Raw genomic sequence first — 16906 nt, forward strand, 5'->3', positions numbered from 1 at the left:
ACGAACAAGATGCACAATAACCACGTATGCCCCTGCTGGCCTGGGATCGGATCCCGCCAGAACCTTCTCTCCTGTGTCTCCCCTACTCTGTCTCCCTGCTGGCCTGGGATCAGATCCCACCAGAACCTTCTCCCTGACTCTCCTTCTCCCCTTCCAGGGTTCCCACTGCCTCGATAAATGAAAGATCACAGCAAGAAGTGGATTGCCTAGTTTTTGAGGGAAATATATAAAATAAAAAGTATTTTATTATTACATTATATAGCATTATACAAATGCTTTTTGCTGTAATGAAAGATGGAAGAGGTACTTCAATCTGTATCTTCTCTACGATTCATAGATTGAAACTGGTTGGCTCTTTGCCACTTATATACTTATTCTACCAGCGTTGCTGCATGTCAACAGATCAGATCCAGGTTTCATATGATCCATCCTGATACTGTGAAGAAAATGGTATCAGCAATGGTTGTTACCTTTCACTGCTTATTGCTTAAAGGGGCTCTTTACCAACACAATGCTGATTTATTTTGCATATAATCTCACACACATCCAAATAAACTATATGGGAAGTCGGCCACCAGTGATGTCATCAGGGACATTGAATCCTTGTGTTGTGTTAATTACAGCTCTATGAAATTATGTAGATTAAATAGGGACTGCTACCCTATCATTTCATTGAGCTGCAATTAACACAACACAAGGATTCATTGTCCCTGATGACATCACTGGTAGCCACATCCAAAACCCATTCACTCTCAATTACTGTCAAACTAAAGGATTAATGTGTGCGACTGGATGTGTGTGAGATTATGTGCAAAATTAATCTGCACATTTCTTTTCGGTGAAGTTCACCGTTTAAGCCGTAATCCACGAGAGCAAACGCTGAGATTTGCCACCGCTCCGGCGCAAAGCGTTGCTCCTGAAATCCCATTCTCGAGTCCCTCCATTCCACTCGGATGTTTGTTTGACAAAAGAAAATGCAGCGAGTGACGAGAGTGTAAACAAAACCTCGTGCTTTTTAAGGGTTGCTAGGTTGCAAGGTCACAGATATCGGCGTGATTGATTCAATGGCTCGACAGAATGTAAACAAAGCAGGCGGATACTTCCAGCAATGAGGTCTTATGACGAGTGCAATTCTCGTGAGTTTTTTTTTGGACACTCCTCGGAATGCCTCTCGACCAATCGTATCGCACGGTTGGAACTTAACCTGTTGGCCTCCTGCGTGTACCTAAGAGCAGCACGTCATTGAGTCCCACCCACGGGATGTTGCGAGTGGCTATGACTTTCCCATTGGCTGACTCTCCTCTCCCTCGAGTTTAGCTCCATCCCAGATGCTTATGATTGGTTGAGGAAGGTGTTTTTCCCCGCTCTCTATTCCTGATGCTTGGACCTTCCCGCCCAGACCTTCCCTCTGCACCGGTACAGTGCTGAACCTAGTGTGGGGCAGCGGTGCGAGACTCCCATGTTGACTGAACGTATGATGAAGTGTGTGTTCTTTGTGGTGCTCTCTCTTTCTCTCTCTCTCTCTTCTTCCTCCCTCCCTCCCTCCCTCTTCTGCCCAGCTGTCATACCACTCGTCCCGCAGTACAACCACCAGCAGCAGTGGGGGCGGCAGCAGGACATGGGGTTCCATTCACCAGTGGATGGTAGGCCAGCCTGAGAGCACGGAGCCTCCCCGTCCACTAACGCTCCTTTTATGCCTCTGCGTTTTCCTCGTCTTTTAACGGGGTCCCGAAGAAAACAAAAACACGAAATAGTTATTTTCTGTTTCAGTTTAAATTCAGTTAAAATGTTCAGTTTCAGTTAAATTCAGTTATTCTTTTTAATGAATGACCGACAATAAATCAAAATGACACCATTCACCATCGTAGCCTATAATAACAGCATTGCATTGGCGTATCAACCGGTTTTAATAAACAAACGGAAACGGTAGCATGTGCATCTTTTAGATCAATTAGGCTATGAAAATTAGGCTGCCTCTAGGCTGCCTCTAATGTATTGAATAAGATTCACTTAAAACATAAAACACAAAAAAAAAAAAAAAAAAAAAAAGTATTACCGGATATATATTTTTTTCGACTCTGACATGAATATCGAATGTGGAGACTGGCACGACTATTAGACAATTCTAACTCATCCCTACTCCTTACTTTAGTGAGGCTTCTAGTACCAGTACCACTCAGTGCTCTACTCCTTAGTGAGGCTTCTAGTACCAGTACCACTCAGTGCTCTACTCCTTAGTGAGGCTTCTAGTACCAGTACCACTCAGTGCTCTACTCCTTAGTGAGGCTTCTAGTACCAGTACCACTCGGTGCTCTACGACTGCGTATGCCTTTTCAGTATGGGTTGTGTAGGGCTGCAACGATGATGTTGACCTCTCTCTCTCTCTCTCTCTCTCTCTTCCGGTAAATTAATTGTTTAGATTATTCGACTACTCGATAAAATATTCTACAGATTAATCGATAACAAAATAATCATTTGTTGCAGCCCTAATGGGTTGCCCTAGTGGGAATTGGTGCCATGCTCAAGATCACCGGTCACTCCACCTAGTGAACTACACAGGACACGGTATCTTCAGTCCTACAGAAAGGCTCTGAAAATGGTAACCGCCTGTCGGATCTCCCAGAGATATTTAGTGGCTCGTCTATTAAAAGACTGACTAACCGGTCTGGTATTCGGTCTGTGGCTTTTTCAGTTTGTCTCCTCGACCGGACACTTTGGGAAAACCCGTTTCCATTCTAAAATTACATTTGGCTCGTCGATGAATGACTGTTTGTTGAATTTCCAAAATTCGCCAGCCGCTGTGGCCCGGGGGATAAAAAGATTAGGTCCCTGCCCTGGTTCTGCACAACTAAATGCAGAAGTAGAAGAAATAATGTTCCTACCAACGTCCCTGACATGGATCACACAGAGGTATAACAGCTAGTCTTCCACCGCCCGGCCTGTTGTGTGACTACAGAGGTATAACAGCTAGTCTTCCACCGCCCGGCCTGTTGTGTGACTACAGAGGTATAACAGCTAGTCTTCCACCGCCCGGCCTGTTGTGTGACTACAGAGGTATAACAGCTAGTCTTCCACCGCCCGGCCTGTTGTGTGACTACAGAGGTATAACAGCTAGTCTTCCACCGCCCGGCCTGTTGTGTGACTACAGAGGTATAACAGCTAGTCTTCCACCGCCCGGCCTGTTGTGTGTTTACAGAGGTATAACAGCTAGTCTTCCACCACCCGGCCTGTTGTGTGACTACAGAGGTATAACAGCTGTCAGCTAGTCTTCCACCGCCCGGCCTGTTGTGTGATTAAGCCCTCGGTGGACCCTGACCACTGCCTCCTCTTGACTTACTGGCTGCACTTTTACCTCAGTGTGGAAATATTCCTCTCCGGAGTTATTTGCTTTGGAGACACCTTAGCTCTGTGACCCAGTGTGTGTGTGGTTATAGTGTTGGCTTTGGCCTCTCGCATTATTTAGGTTTGGGGATTCTGCACGTATATAAGAAGGCAGTTGGGACAGATTTTCTTTTTCTTTTTTCTTCTCCGCTCCAACTGCCTTCGAAATGACTAATCGTTCTGACTAACGAGGTGTTTTTTTTGCACGGAAAATAACTGTAGAATAGGGTGTGTGGTGTTGACCTCTCAAACCCCGCCCTCTTTTCCTTGATCCTCCAATCAAACACTGTTGATTTCTTTGGATGGACGGATGTCGGAGGAAAGCAGCAGTGTGTGTGATTGGAGGATCAAGGGAAAGAGGGCGGGGTTTGAAATAGGTACATTTAAGGCGGCAAATAGATGCAGACTGTTGTGTTTATATGCAGAAATGGCAATAATACTGATGGAAAAAATTAAAACAGTGCACGTGTATCCAGTGTTCACATCAGCTATTCTTGTCCATGTGATTGATCTCCGCAACGGTGCTTTAAAAGGGATTCTAGAATCAAGCCTGTTGGAAGGGGCCCCCATCTGTTCATGGGGCCCGAGCTGCAGGAGTGTGTTGCATGACGGTTCGGTCTTTGCATAGCAACTGTGTGGCATTGCAAAATGATCTCATTTCCTCTCATGATCTAAGCCCTCTCTGTAAGAGGGTCTGAAATTAACACGAGCCAACCGGCCAAAAACGCTGGCACATTTTGGCCCGCGGCTCGTAAAAAAGCCCTTGGCAGGCTCGTGTTTAATCGACCTATTCCAAAAACTACTTTTTTTGGGCCAAAATAATTCATCTGGTCGATATTCATCTGGACCCACTCGGCGATGAAACGAAAACACAGTTTGCTTTTCAGCCCCTTGTTCCCGCATAACTCCTTACCTACTCTCCTCTCCGCCCTGATAGGCCGACGCGGACAAGGCCCGGACCTCTAGTAGTAGTAGTAGTAGGGCCGGCAGCACAGCCGGCAGCACGGCCGGCAGCACCTATCAGCGACGGGTCTGTATTCCTCCTCTTTCTTCCTCTTTTTTTCCCTTTTTATATTCTGCCTGTCGTTTCCTTCCTTCTGTTTCACTTGTGCTTCCCCCCCCCCCCCCCCCCCTCCAATGATGATGACTCACATCCCTCTCCCTCTCTCTCCGTCTGCTCCTCTGTTGTTCTCTTGTTTTCTCCTCAACCTTGACAACAAAACAGGGGCTGGACGATGATGTCACGTCGGTGCGCAGCTACAGGGTGTGTACACTGTGCCCTCTCTCTCTTTATTTATACCCCACTGATGATGACGTGTGAAAGTTAGTCAGATCTGGTTTTGGAAAAGCATCCGCTGACTGTGAACGATGGGAGAGTGTTGGAAGTTGAAACTGTGTCATTGTGTCTTGATCATTGTTCTTGATGACAGACGGTATGTACAGTACAGTAGGACTGTGCTTCGACGTTTCCCAGAGACGTTTATAACCTCACGTTAACCTTTTGTTCTCGTTTTGAAGTCAAGTACTTCATCACTGCGTGACCTGGGCTCTCATAAAAGCCGACCCAGCTCTCGTACAAAAGACCTACTGGTGCGTTTCTGTGTGTGTGTGTGTGTTCGTGTGTGTGGAGAAACATGTGTCTGTGTGTTTTTGTGTGTGTCGAGACACACGTGTCTGTGTGGGTTTTGGCGACTAACTGCATCTTAAGATCGTCTTTTTGAATAAGAATTGATCAAACTCCGCCCCCTATTTTTGATCTGGAAAAGAGGGCGGAGTTTGAGATAGGTATGTTGTAGGGATGAGTGTTGTCCAGCTATGTGACAGACTTGGATTCGTTGCATGATACCAGCATGACACATCAGCTAGCTTGGCTGTGCTAAGCGGAGCTATTCTATATCTTGTCATGGATAGCCTTAATGTAAAATTAAATGGGTAACTTATTGTAAGAATCACAGTGAGCCCCCAAAAATATCTGGACACGTTTGAATGTTTTGACTGTGTGCTTATCAATTTTGGATGTCAAATGGTGAAGTAAGGGTTAAAGTGCAGAAGGCTGTATTTTAACATCGTAATCGTCATAGTTTCTCACCCAGAGTTTTGACCACAGAGCCAAGAAAAATCCATAAACGTGTCACTGTCGCTGCCTGAAGTTCGCTGACCAAATGTAGAAAAATTAAGTTACTTAGGCCTTAAAGGAACACGCCAACATTTTGGGAAATTAGCTTACCGTCTTCTCCAGAGAGAGACAAGAAGATAGATACCAGTTTCCTCTCTGTGCGTTCAGTAGAAAGCTATCTGGCTGCACGTTAGCCTAGCTTAGCACAATGAATGGAAGCGGACAGTGACGGGTAGCCTAGGCATTGTCCAACTAACGCCTCTCCCGAAGGCTAACCGGCACTGTCCGCTTCCATTCATTGTGCTAAGCTAGGCTAACATGCAGCCAGATAGCTTTCTACTGAACGCACAGAGAGGAAACTGGTATCTATCTTCTTGTCTCTCTCTGGAGAAGATGGTAAGCTAATTTCACCAAAAGATTTGGCATGTTCCTTTTAAAGTACTCGCTCGGCCCAGTTGTTACAAATATAGTCTTTGATCAGTATCCAGTTACTAGCCTCTAGCCTAATTTCCTCCTATCGTCTATTTTATACGACACTGTGGAATGTGTCGCTCACACCTTGTTGTGTAGTATTGCACCTAACCTGCAGACATATCGGCGGAACCGAAAATAAACCTAACCTTTTCGTTTGGTGTGGTGGTTTTGTCACGAGCACGTCCTCCTCACGGCATGCACGTCTGTGTTCAGAGTCTATCTCTCACATGTCCTGCTCTCTTCACTCTGACGCTGACTCCCCTGGACTGCTGTCCCGTCCCCCAGTCTGACGGCCTCGCCTCCAGCTCCTCCCTGAAGGGCTCCCGCTCCACTGTATGTACTCTGGTCAGCTATGAGAGGGGAGGGTGTGTATTTTAAGAAGCAGGGTTACCCACTTAGCCAGATACCTGTGGAAAAAGAGTTTGGCTATTTATAATAAAACCAGGGTTCGCACAAGGTCCTTGAAGTGCTTAAAGTGCTTGATAAAAAAATAATAATAAAAAGGTCAAGGCCTGGAATTCCTTAAACACCTCTTTTTTAACAAGGTGCTTAACAAAGTCCTTGAAATTCAAATCAACCATTTGCATTGAATGTTTTCTTCATCCATGATCAAATTGTTCGGAATCAAGAAATCGTTTTTTTTTGGTTCTGTTTTAATCAAATCTGACTAGTCGCTGTCTTGCGGCGCGCTCCAACTGCCTTTCCTCATTTCTTCGCGTGTGATGCTCTAGCTTGCTCTATCTACAGTAGCTGGCAAGCAGGCCAATACGAAAAATACTTAAAAAAGCATTTAAAACATGAATTGTATCCTTCGAGTGACATCATTGAAAATGAAAAATAGTGCTTGGAAAAGTACTTTCTTGAATTTAATTTTGCAATATCTGTGAGAACCCATCAGTTAGCCAGATACCTGTGGAAAAATTGTTTGGCTATTTATAATAAAAACACAAGATGCTTGTGCCCTAATGATAAGGATAAGCGCTCAATGAAGAAACCCAGTACGGTTGGCAAGAGAAAGTCTGACATGCCTGTGGAAAACTGAAAACTCTGGGTCAGTCTCCTCTGGGCGTTGGTGTGAACAGACACTGAGACGGTGTGTGTCAGCATAGAAGTCACACACTTCATTTCTAACCTTTTATTTCAACTCGAAAGGCAACTGAGGTTTCCCTCATTTACAGTCACGTCGACGTACATGCATAAAAAAAATTAAAAGAAAGCACATAAATAAATGGTAAATGCATTTATAAATCTGCTTTTATCCAAAGCTCTTTGCGATTTGTTCCTCATATTTGACCCATTCACTCACATTCACACACCGACGGCGGAGGCAACCATGCAAGGTGCCAACCTGCTCATCGGGAGCAATTAGAGGTTAAGTGTCTTGCTCAAGGACACATCGACACAATGCCCGGGAGGAGTGGGAATCGAACCGGGAACCTCCGGTTTACCAGACGACTGCTCTATCTCCCTGTCGCCCCCAAATCACACGCATATAAAATCACAACAATAAGACAACAAGGCGAGACAAGACTAATCAATTCAAACACGTACAACTTGATTGACAAAGGTTGGAGATCAAGGTTTTAAACTCTGCAACAGAGGGGAGAATCTCAAGCTCAAGCGTTGGAGTTCATTCCATAGAGCTAGAGGGGCATCATAGCTAAATGCAGATTTACCCTGTTCAGAGCAAACTCTGGAGGACCAGCCAGTCGCTAGAACGGGTTCCATAGGTTCCAAAATTCCATTCCAATAATGATGTAGTATAAGGAGGTAGTTGACCAATAAGGGCCTGAAAAAAGGACAAATACCTGTATTTGTAGAACATTTTATTACAGCACTATTTATCAATACACATTTATAAAACAAGGCATATTTAGCCAAAATATGTTGCCAGAACATTACAAATTTCAACAGACCCCATGCCCCTTTGAGCTTAGAATGTGATGCTGCTACATACCCTACCCAGACATGGCCCCTAATGGCCACCACAATCCAATGTGTAGATACAGTAGATGGGCAGCAAGAGCCAGCATATCACCAAGGTTATCAAGTGGGCACTTTACTTTGGCCCCCAGCTGACATTATTTCTACTCAACCAAATCCATGACTTCTTTTCAATGCTTCTTCCAACATTATATATAGAATATATAGAAGTCTCGATGTTAATCGACCAATTTAAACTTGGGTATTGGTTCCTACGGATGTCTTGCAGCCATACCAACCAATCACGACGAACAACACAAAGAACCTGTTGCTGGTTATCTGGCTAAATGAGCAACCCTGCCTCTTAAAGTGTCCCCCCCCCACCCTGCTTAGTTTTTCTTGGAGTTATCTTTTTGTCTCATTTGAGTCATTGTCATTGACACAACCTTTTCTCTGGGCTGAACAGAGCTCTGTGTACAATGACCTGCATAAGAAGACTTCATCCTCCAGCTCTTCCAAGAAAGACTTGCTGGTCAGTCTGCTTCCCTCACTGTCAGTCTGCCTGGTAGCTACAGCCTCTAGCATGGAGCTGCACGGCACGGCTCAGATTGAATTATCCAGATATTATTATCCAATGTGTGACTTGACTCCTCAACCTGAGATTCTGCATTAGCACCAGCACCTGAGAGAGCAGTCTCATATAACTGTATTTTAAAGGTTAATCACACTCCTTTGTCAGGAGTGTTCCATGTTGGATAGGCTATTTTGTAAAATGTTCTTATTGATCGTCTGTAGGGTACGGTACTCTGGGGTGGGGGGGCTTTATTGATCGCTTGTGAGATAGTGACCTAACAGTGTTGATTATTGGAATCTATGTGTAATTACGTTGGGTCACCATTTTTCCATGACACCCCTTGAAGTTGAGCCGTGTGTGTGTGTTCGGGTGTGCGTGTGTGTGTGCGTGTGTGTGCGTGTGGCCATGCCATCTCATCGTTTCCCCAGACCGGACTGTACCACGATCAGAGGAACTACAGCAGCCTAACGAAGACCAAACCACGTCCTCCTCCCTCTACGTCCTCCTATCAGCCACGGGTCGGTCCCCCCTCTCCGGTCCCCCCTCTCCGGGGTCTCCTCCCCGGGGGGTTCTCGTAGCGGCAGGGGGTGGCTGGGTGGCTTTGGTTGTTCAGGGTCCAGTTCTAAACAGTCGCCAATCTTCTCGTTCCCTGTTCCGAAACATCGCATTCCCCAAACAGTTCCTATTTAGATCCTTGTTTATAATATGAGGATGCATTCTAAACATCAGCGCTGTGTTTTTTTCTTCTTTTTTCGAGGGAGCAATAAAACCAGAGGATCACCTTCTCTAAACGTCAATATCTTTCCAGCTGTAGCAGGCCACCTCTTCAACAGGGTGCTGCTGACTGATCGTATAAAAATATGAGAAAATTAAACGGTGTAAACAAAGGTGCAGATGAGGGTCTGTATGCCCTATCGGTTGTAGTATACGTTACAATAAATATGGCAATAAATCGTTTGAATCTGAATGTATACTATGACTGAGAGTAAAAGTAAACGCTATACACAAGGTAGGTACCCTAACTGGCACGATATACGTCATGCGTTGTAGTCTGTGCAGGAGTCAGACATTTACATGGGTCTCAATTCGGGATGCATCGATCAAACTTTTTTAGTCCCAATACCGATACCGACACCTGGGCTTTGGGTATCGGCCGATACCGAGTACCAATCCAATACCCATTGTTCAATTAATAAACTGTATGCCTCACTGGAAGAGACTGGGATCATTCTTTTGTGCAAGGCAACGTTAGGCTTGATTTGATTGATTACTTTCCTAACTTAGTGAAACAAAATGTAACAAATTAACACATAGATATAAATGTACTGAATTGTTATTTATTATTCAAATGAAATATATATATTTTTTTTAAGTTATAAAAATAAATAAATAAATAACTAAAATAAATAGTCACCGATACCCGATCTAGCTATTTTAGTCATATCGGGGCCGATATCCGATATCGGATCGGTGCATCCCTAGTCTCAATGGTCTTCACAGACCCACACGGGTACAATACCTGCCCGTGGCTTAACCCCCAGAGAAGATGAGGAAAAAACCTTTAATAGGAGGAAAAACGGGAGAAACCTTCTGATGGGAGGTTTAAGGAGAGATCCTCCCAACCAGGACAGGCCGCTCTCGGCCCTACTTTCTAGACGTGTTCCGCGTGGAGCCGGAGTGGCTGAGGGAGCGAGCCCAGATGAACTGAAGCTGGTGGAAGATGTGACCTCTTATCTACACGCTCCAGTTTTATTGAACATATAAAAAGCCCGGACAATTGAGGGCATTGTTAACCCACGCCACGACGGGTCCTTATCTCTTCCGCACGCTCTAGTTTTTTCGTGTCACAAATTCAAGTGTCAAGTGTGCACGGACGGCTTTGCAGTGGAGTGTGCAGAGCGCTCCGTTGAATACAGTCTAATAATAGTTAAAAGCCGTCTGCGGGAGGAAGATGAAACTTGACCAACTCCCACATTTTTTTTAAACGATTTTCTTTTGGATCATTTCAATTCATGCAAATTTTGATGAAATTACGGTTTGTGACGAACCAGGTGGGCTTTTAAACAGCGTGAACTGTTCCTTTTTAAACAGCGTGAACTGTTCCTTTGTAAACGACGTGAACTGTTCCTTTTTAAACACTGTGAACTGTTCCTTTTTAAACACCGTGAACTGTTCCTTTTTAAACGACGTGAATTGTAACTTTTTAAACTATGTGAACTGTTCCTTTTTAAACAGCATGAACTGTTCCTTTGTAAACAACGTGAACTGTTCCTTTTTAAACACTGTGAACTGTTCCTTTTTAAACACTGTGAACTGTTCCTTTTTAAACGACGTGAACTGTCCCTTTTTAAACTATGTGAACTGTCCCTTTTTAAACTATGTGAACTGTTCCTTTTTAAACAGCATGAACTGTTCCTTTGTAAACAACGTGAACTGTTCCTTTTTAAACACTGAACTGTTCCTTTTTAAACGACATGAACTGTCTCTTTTTAAATGACGAACTGTTCCTTTTTAAACACTGTGAACTGTTCCTTTGTAAACGACGTGAACTGTTCCTTTTTAAACACCGTGAACTGTTCCTTTTTAAACGACGTGAACTGTCCCTTTTTAAACAGCATGAACTGTTCCTTTGTAAACGACGTGAACTGTTCCTTTTTAAACACTGTGAACTGTTCCTTTGTAAACGACATGAACTGTTCCTTTTTAAACACACTGAACTGTTCCTTTTTAAACACAGTGAACTGTTCCTTTTTAAACGACGTGAACTGTCCCTTTTTAAACTATGTGAACTGTTCCTTTTTAAACAGCATGAACTGTTCCTTTGTAAACGACGTGAACTGTTCCTTTGTAAACGACGTGAACTGTTCCTTTTTAAAGCGGTCGACAGGGACAGCGTCGCCTCACGCCTCTAACCTTCCTCGAGGTGAAAGCCCTAACAACACGAGGTCAGAAGAGCAGGCTATGTCCGAAAGCTCATCAGACGATTACAGAAGACGGCGTTCATCACCACGTGTTTATAACGCATGACGACTTGGGATCCAAGGTGGTGATAGATTTTAGTAATCAAATTGTATACCGTTTGGTTTGCTGCAGGGTGAGAAATGGAACACAAACTGTGGCCAAATTTAGACTGTAACTGGTAAGTTTGCCACCTCAACCTACTAGTCACTTCAATAGGAGACCAACCAATATAAGATAAGATATTCCTTTATTGATCCCCTTGGGGAAATTTGGGGCATTATAGCAGCTTGGGGTAGGGGAGGTACAGGTATGGGCAGGGTAATAGTAGAAAGACATAAATATAGGCAATGAAATTTGAACTGAATATTAAAAAATATGGAAAGAAAAAAGTGTAAGAAATATAATTATTATAATATCTGACTGTTCTTGGGATAAAAAAAACGTTTTAAATAAAAAAATATTAAAAACATTGGCTGTAAAAGTGGGGGAGGAATTTCTGAATCCCCAAGATAAGATCAGAGTGGTTTTATTATCCCCCCGGGGGGACATTGTGCTTTCAACAGTTAGCGGACAGAAAGTTAGTTTCCCATCCTACTAGGCTGTATGTAGTATGACCTTTCAACCATAGCCTCCTCTCAGCCCCCCCCCCCCCCCCCCCCATCGTCTCTGTTCCACCTCACTACGCCTCCCCCTCGCTGTCCTCTAACTGTCATCTCCCTGCTCCACCCTCCCTCCTCCCTCCTCCCCAACAGGTCACCACCACCACCACCTCCTCCTCCTCCACTGCTGGCATGGGTCTCACACGCAGCTACAGTATGGTCAGTTTACGTCCACAGTGTTGGCCGACTTCTCTCTGCACATCATGGTGCTCTTGCCTTCAGGAGTAGACCTGACCCCCTGCAGTCCCTCCGTACAAGTCTAGTCAGGTGTATTTGTGTAGAGCCCAACAGATCAGATGAGATAAGATATTCCTTTATTGATCCCCTGGGGAAATTCGGGCGTCATAGCAGGAGGGAGGAGGGAGGAGGGGAGGTACAGGTATGGGCAGGGTAATAGTAGAAAGACATAAATATAGGCAATACAATTTGATTTGAATATAACTGTGTAAACAAAGGTCCAGATGAGGGTCTGTATGCCCTATCGGTTATATTATGTTACAATAAATATGGGAGAAACCTTAGATAAGTGGTTTAATGAGAGATCCTCCCAACTACGACGTGTGTTTTTGAAGTGGGCAACAATTCTGAAAGGAAATACAATAAGGGAGTAATAATAGTGAACAAGGAAAATCATAGAAAGGCATAACTGGTAAGCAGAGATGACGAGGCATAACGGCGTCCATAGAGAAGGCATCAGTGACGAGCCACGTGACTTCAGTGAGACGGTAGAGGAACGTCCATAGACATGGCGTCATTAATATATATACATCTGAGATGGGAGCTATATTTAGCGGCGAGACCCTCTGGACACTTGTGGGGGGGGCCAGGATATATGTTCCACTTGATAAGATTAGGGTCTTGTGTAAAGTTTTAAGCTTTTTCTAGACAGCACCGAGAGAAATACCTTTTGTAGAGTCAAAGACGTGCATGGTACAGCGAAACAGCATCCTACTGGACTTAGTCACTAGTTTGAGGAAGATGTTCCTGTTCCCCCTCGTATTTTGCTGAGCCCTGTTTCCCCCCATGTGCCCTCCAGGCCTCTATGCACGAAGACGGTCTCTACGGCTCGGCCTACAGTTCCAAAGCTGTAAGTCTTCTTCTTCTCGGCTGCTCTTGTCAAACAGCGTCTCAGTGATGTCATCAACGCCGCCGCCGCGGCCCGACTGTCCTGCCCGCGGTGTCGTGTCTGTGGCCTTCCCATGTCAATGCTGTCTGTGCCCCTCCCTCCCTCCCTCCCCCCCCCCCCCCCCCCCCCCCCACAGCCCTCTGAATGCAGCTGGTACTCCAGCTCCACCCGCAGCAGTCCTGTGGTGAGCCAGCTCCACCCCAGCATGCTGTCCGCTAACCACATACATGCCCATCTCCTCCGCTAACAGGTTGTCCCCATCGGCCCCGTAACACCCTCGACTCCTCCACCCTCGACTCCTCCACCCTCGACTCCTCCACCCTCGACTCCTCCACCCTCGACTCCACCACCCTCGACTCCACCACCCTCGACGACTCCACCACCCTCGACTCCTCCACCACCCTCGACTCCTCCACCCTCGACTTCTCCACCCTCGACTCCTCCACCCTCGACTTCTCCACCCTCGACTCCACCTACCGTAGGGACATGCAGGGTTCGCACAAGGTCCTTAAAGTGCTGGATAAAAAAAAAGAAAAGTCAAGGCCTGGAATTCCTTAAACGGCCAATCTTTTTTAAACAAGGTGCTTAATAAGTCCTTGAAATTCAAATAAACCAAGCTTTGTTCATCCATGATAAAACATTTCTGAATCAAGAAATAATCATTTTTCTTTATCTAAATTGTCAGAAATTGGTTTTAAGCCATAAATATTGGATCCGATTTTCTTTCAATAAAAAAAACAGCATTTAAAAGTGAATTGTATCCTTTTAAAATAGTGCTTGAAAGTCCTTGCATTTCATTTTGCAATGTCTGTGGGAACCCTGGACATGGCAGAGTGAGTGGTGGTGACCGGCTTAGCCACGCGCTGGCTTATAACCTGCTAATAACAATTCTCGAAAGCGTGTTTTTATCAATATGCCGGCGATGCAGCTAGCCTTGTCATCGCCAAAGTAGCGCATATTCACCGCGAGAAACGGCAGTATTGCGTTACTTATCGACGCATGTGTCCCCGGACTGACGTCAGAATTGGGTGAGAGGAAAAGCCAGCAGAAGTATGTTGCCATGGCAATGCTGTGCAGGCTGAGATGATGTAGCGGGCTGTCCTACAGTACATTACTTCTGGTTGTTGCATTTGATCAGATAGGCCTAATTGCATGAATTGGCGTTACTTCGAGGATTATTGTCATCATTGGAGTAATCCAATAATCCATTTAGTGCGATTGTATCCATGTGTGCGCGGCTATATGTGTGTGTGTGTGTATGAGTGTTAGCCTTGCACATCTGGTCAGTTGGGTTCCTCATTGTGTGTGTGTGTGTGGTGAGAGAGTCCTGTACATGTGGTTAGCCTATGTGAGTGTGATTCCTCACTGTGTGTGTGTGTGGTGTGATTCCTCACTGTGTGTGTGTGTGGTGTGATTCCTCACTGTGTGTGTGTGTGGTGAGAGAGTGTGATTCCTCACTGTGTGTGTGTGTGTGTGGTGAGAGTAAGTCCTGTACATGCGGTTAGTCTCTGTCAGCAGGGTTCTTGACTGTGTGTGTGTGTGTGTGTGAGTCCTGTGCATGCGGTTAGTCTCTGTCAGCAGGGTTGTTTACTGTGTGTGTGTGTGTGTGTGTGTGTGTGAGTCCTGTGCATGCGGTTAGTCTCTGTCAGCAGGGTTCTTGACTGTGTGTGTGTGTGTGTGTGTGTGAGTCCTGTGCATGCGGTTAGTCTCTGTCCGCAGGGTTCTTGACTGTGTGTGTGTGTGTGTGAGTCCTGTGCATGCGGTTAGTCTCTGTCAGCAGGGTTGTTTACTGTGTGTCTCCCCCAGTCCTCAGATGACGACACTGTCAGCACCATGTCCCAGGACCGCTACAGCAGGGGGCGCAGGGACAGCGTGGTGAGCTCTAGCCGCTGGCCTCCCTCTCCAGGGGGCCTGAGTGGGCTACTCACTGATCTGTGATCAGTTCTGTCCACCACAGCTGGAGAGTAGGGTCGCTCTTTATTCTTCACTGTCCCCCAGGGGCGATGTGCCTTGCAGACAAAAGGCAAAGAAACGACAATATCACAATAACGCAACATACAAAACCATAAAGGAGAAGTGGTAGATTGTCTCTCGATTTTCAATTCTGTATCAATTCACTTATTTATTCATTTACTTGTCTACTCTTGAGTGCCTCGAACATGTGTTATTTCAGTATACATATACACACATTCATAGTATCACATTGTAATAAAGAATGATTATGTTTTTTTTTTTTTTATTATTAGCCTTATTTATTTTTTGTTCTGTGCTCCACTAAAAACAAGTCGGTATGAAAGAACAAGAAAAAAGTTAAATAAATAAGTAATGCATTATCAGTATGAGCATCCTTTAAAAACATCACTGATACAGGCTTTAAAAACATCACTGATACAGCCTTTAAAAACATCACTGATACAGGCTTTAAAAACATCACTGATACAGCCTTTAAAGACATCACCGATACAGCCTTTAAAAACATCACTGATACAGCCTTTAAAAACATCACTGATACAGCCTTTAAAAACATTGCAGATACAGCCTTTAAAAACATCACTGATACAGCCTTTAAAAATACTGATACAGCCTTTAAAAACATCACTGATGCAGCTTTTAAAAACATCGCTGATACAGACTTTAAAAACATTGCAGATACAGACTTTAAAACCATCACTGATACAGCCTTTAAAAACATCACTGATACAGCCTTTAAAAACATTGCCCATACAACCTTTAAAGAAATAGCTGAGGCAGCCTTTAAAAACATCTCAACATGATCACAGAATTCCTCTCTGGCACTTTTTTCCCCTTATCTGTTCACTTTCCTTCTTCTGATATATTTTATTCTTTGGCTCTTTTCTCCCACATTATTTTCCTCTGCCATTTTCTCTCCTCCCTCCCTCTCTCCCTGTCTCTCTCTGTCCCTGTCGCTCTCTCTCTCTCTGTGTGTGTGACGGAATAAGTCGTCTGACTTCTCAGATGTTATCGAGTCTGCTGCAGATTATTTCAGCCGCTCCAATCGCCGGGGCAGCATTGTGTCTGACCTGGACGATCTGAGCATTCCAGACCTGGACGCTGTTGTAAGTTCTAGTGACTGAACGCGCTTGAGCCTTAACAGTGATGACGGATGAATTCTGTAACAATCTTAACAATATTAAGTTGGAACAGGATTCTCTAGTTTTTGGAATGATTACTCACAGCCTGATTTATTTATTTTCTTACAAAATGTGTGGTTTTTAATTATGGATCTTTCTATATGCACTCTATAGCAATTCTTACCGGCCTGTGTCTTCTGTGGATGAGCTCATTAATGAGTCGTTTTTTTTTTTTTTTTTTTTTTATATATTTTGTGTTTAATTTTCTGTGAATATTGCTGCTTTATTGTGTTTTTCATTTGTATGATCGTCGTTTCTGTAAATGAGGGAAACCTCAGAGGATTTTAAATAAAGGTTTAAAGAAATGTAGCCTTAAAGTGGTTTTCACTGCACTTGTGTCCTCTTAACAGCATGGATAACGGACGACCGCTGGGATTCACCCGAGACTGTGTTGTTTGCTCGTCTCTGTGTGGTTTATCAACCTTGTGGACCTCCAGCACTTAACCCAATCAAACGACCCTCCGGACTAATCTGCCTGTCTGTTAACAGGAGACGCTCCCAGCATCGGGGCCACATCGGACGTACGCTTGTAAAAAATGC

The 16906-nt window shown here is 44.6% G+C and overlaps 2 protein-coding genes across 3 annotated transcripts in view; both read left to right on the top strand.

Moving 5' to 3' along the window:
• Nucleotides 1-16906, top strand: part of lrrfip2 (leucine rich repeat (in FLII) interacting protein 2) — an 81652-nt gene that overhangs the window by 36369 nt on the left and 28377 nt on the right. The gene's annotated exons all lie outside the window — the stretch shown is intronic.
• Nucleotides 10-16309, top strand: LOC311234115 (leucine-rich repeat flightless-interacting protein 2-like; the record flags this gene model as incomplete). Its single annotated transcript, XM_084321231.1, has 11 exons — nt 10-24; nt 4607-4645; nt 4900-4971; nt 6257-6304; nt 8361-8426; nt 8897-8986; nt 12191-12247; nt 13125-13179; nt 13465-13692; nt 15028-15129; nt 16191-16309. The coding sequence occupies 11 exons, from the start codon at nt 10-12 to the stop codon at nt 16307-16309; spliced, it is 891 nt and encodes a 296-aa protein (XP_084177357.1).

This window comes from Notolepis coatsorum (assembly GCF_963971535.1).
Source record: "Notolepis coatsorum genome assembly, chromosome: 9".
NCBI classification, from domain to species: domain Eukaryota; kingdom Metazoa; phylum Chordata; class Actinopteri; order Aulopiformes; family Paralepididae; genus Notolepis; species Notolepis coatsorum.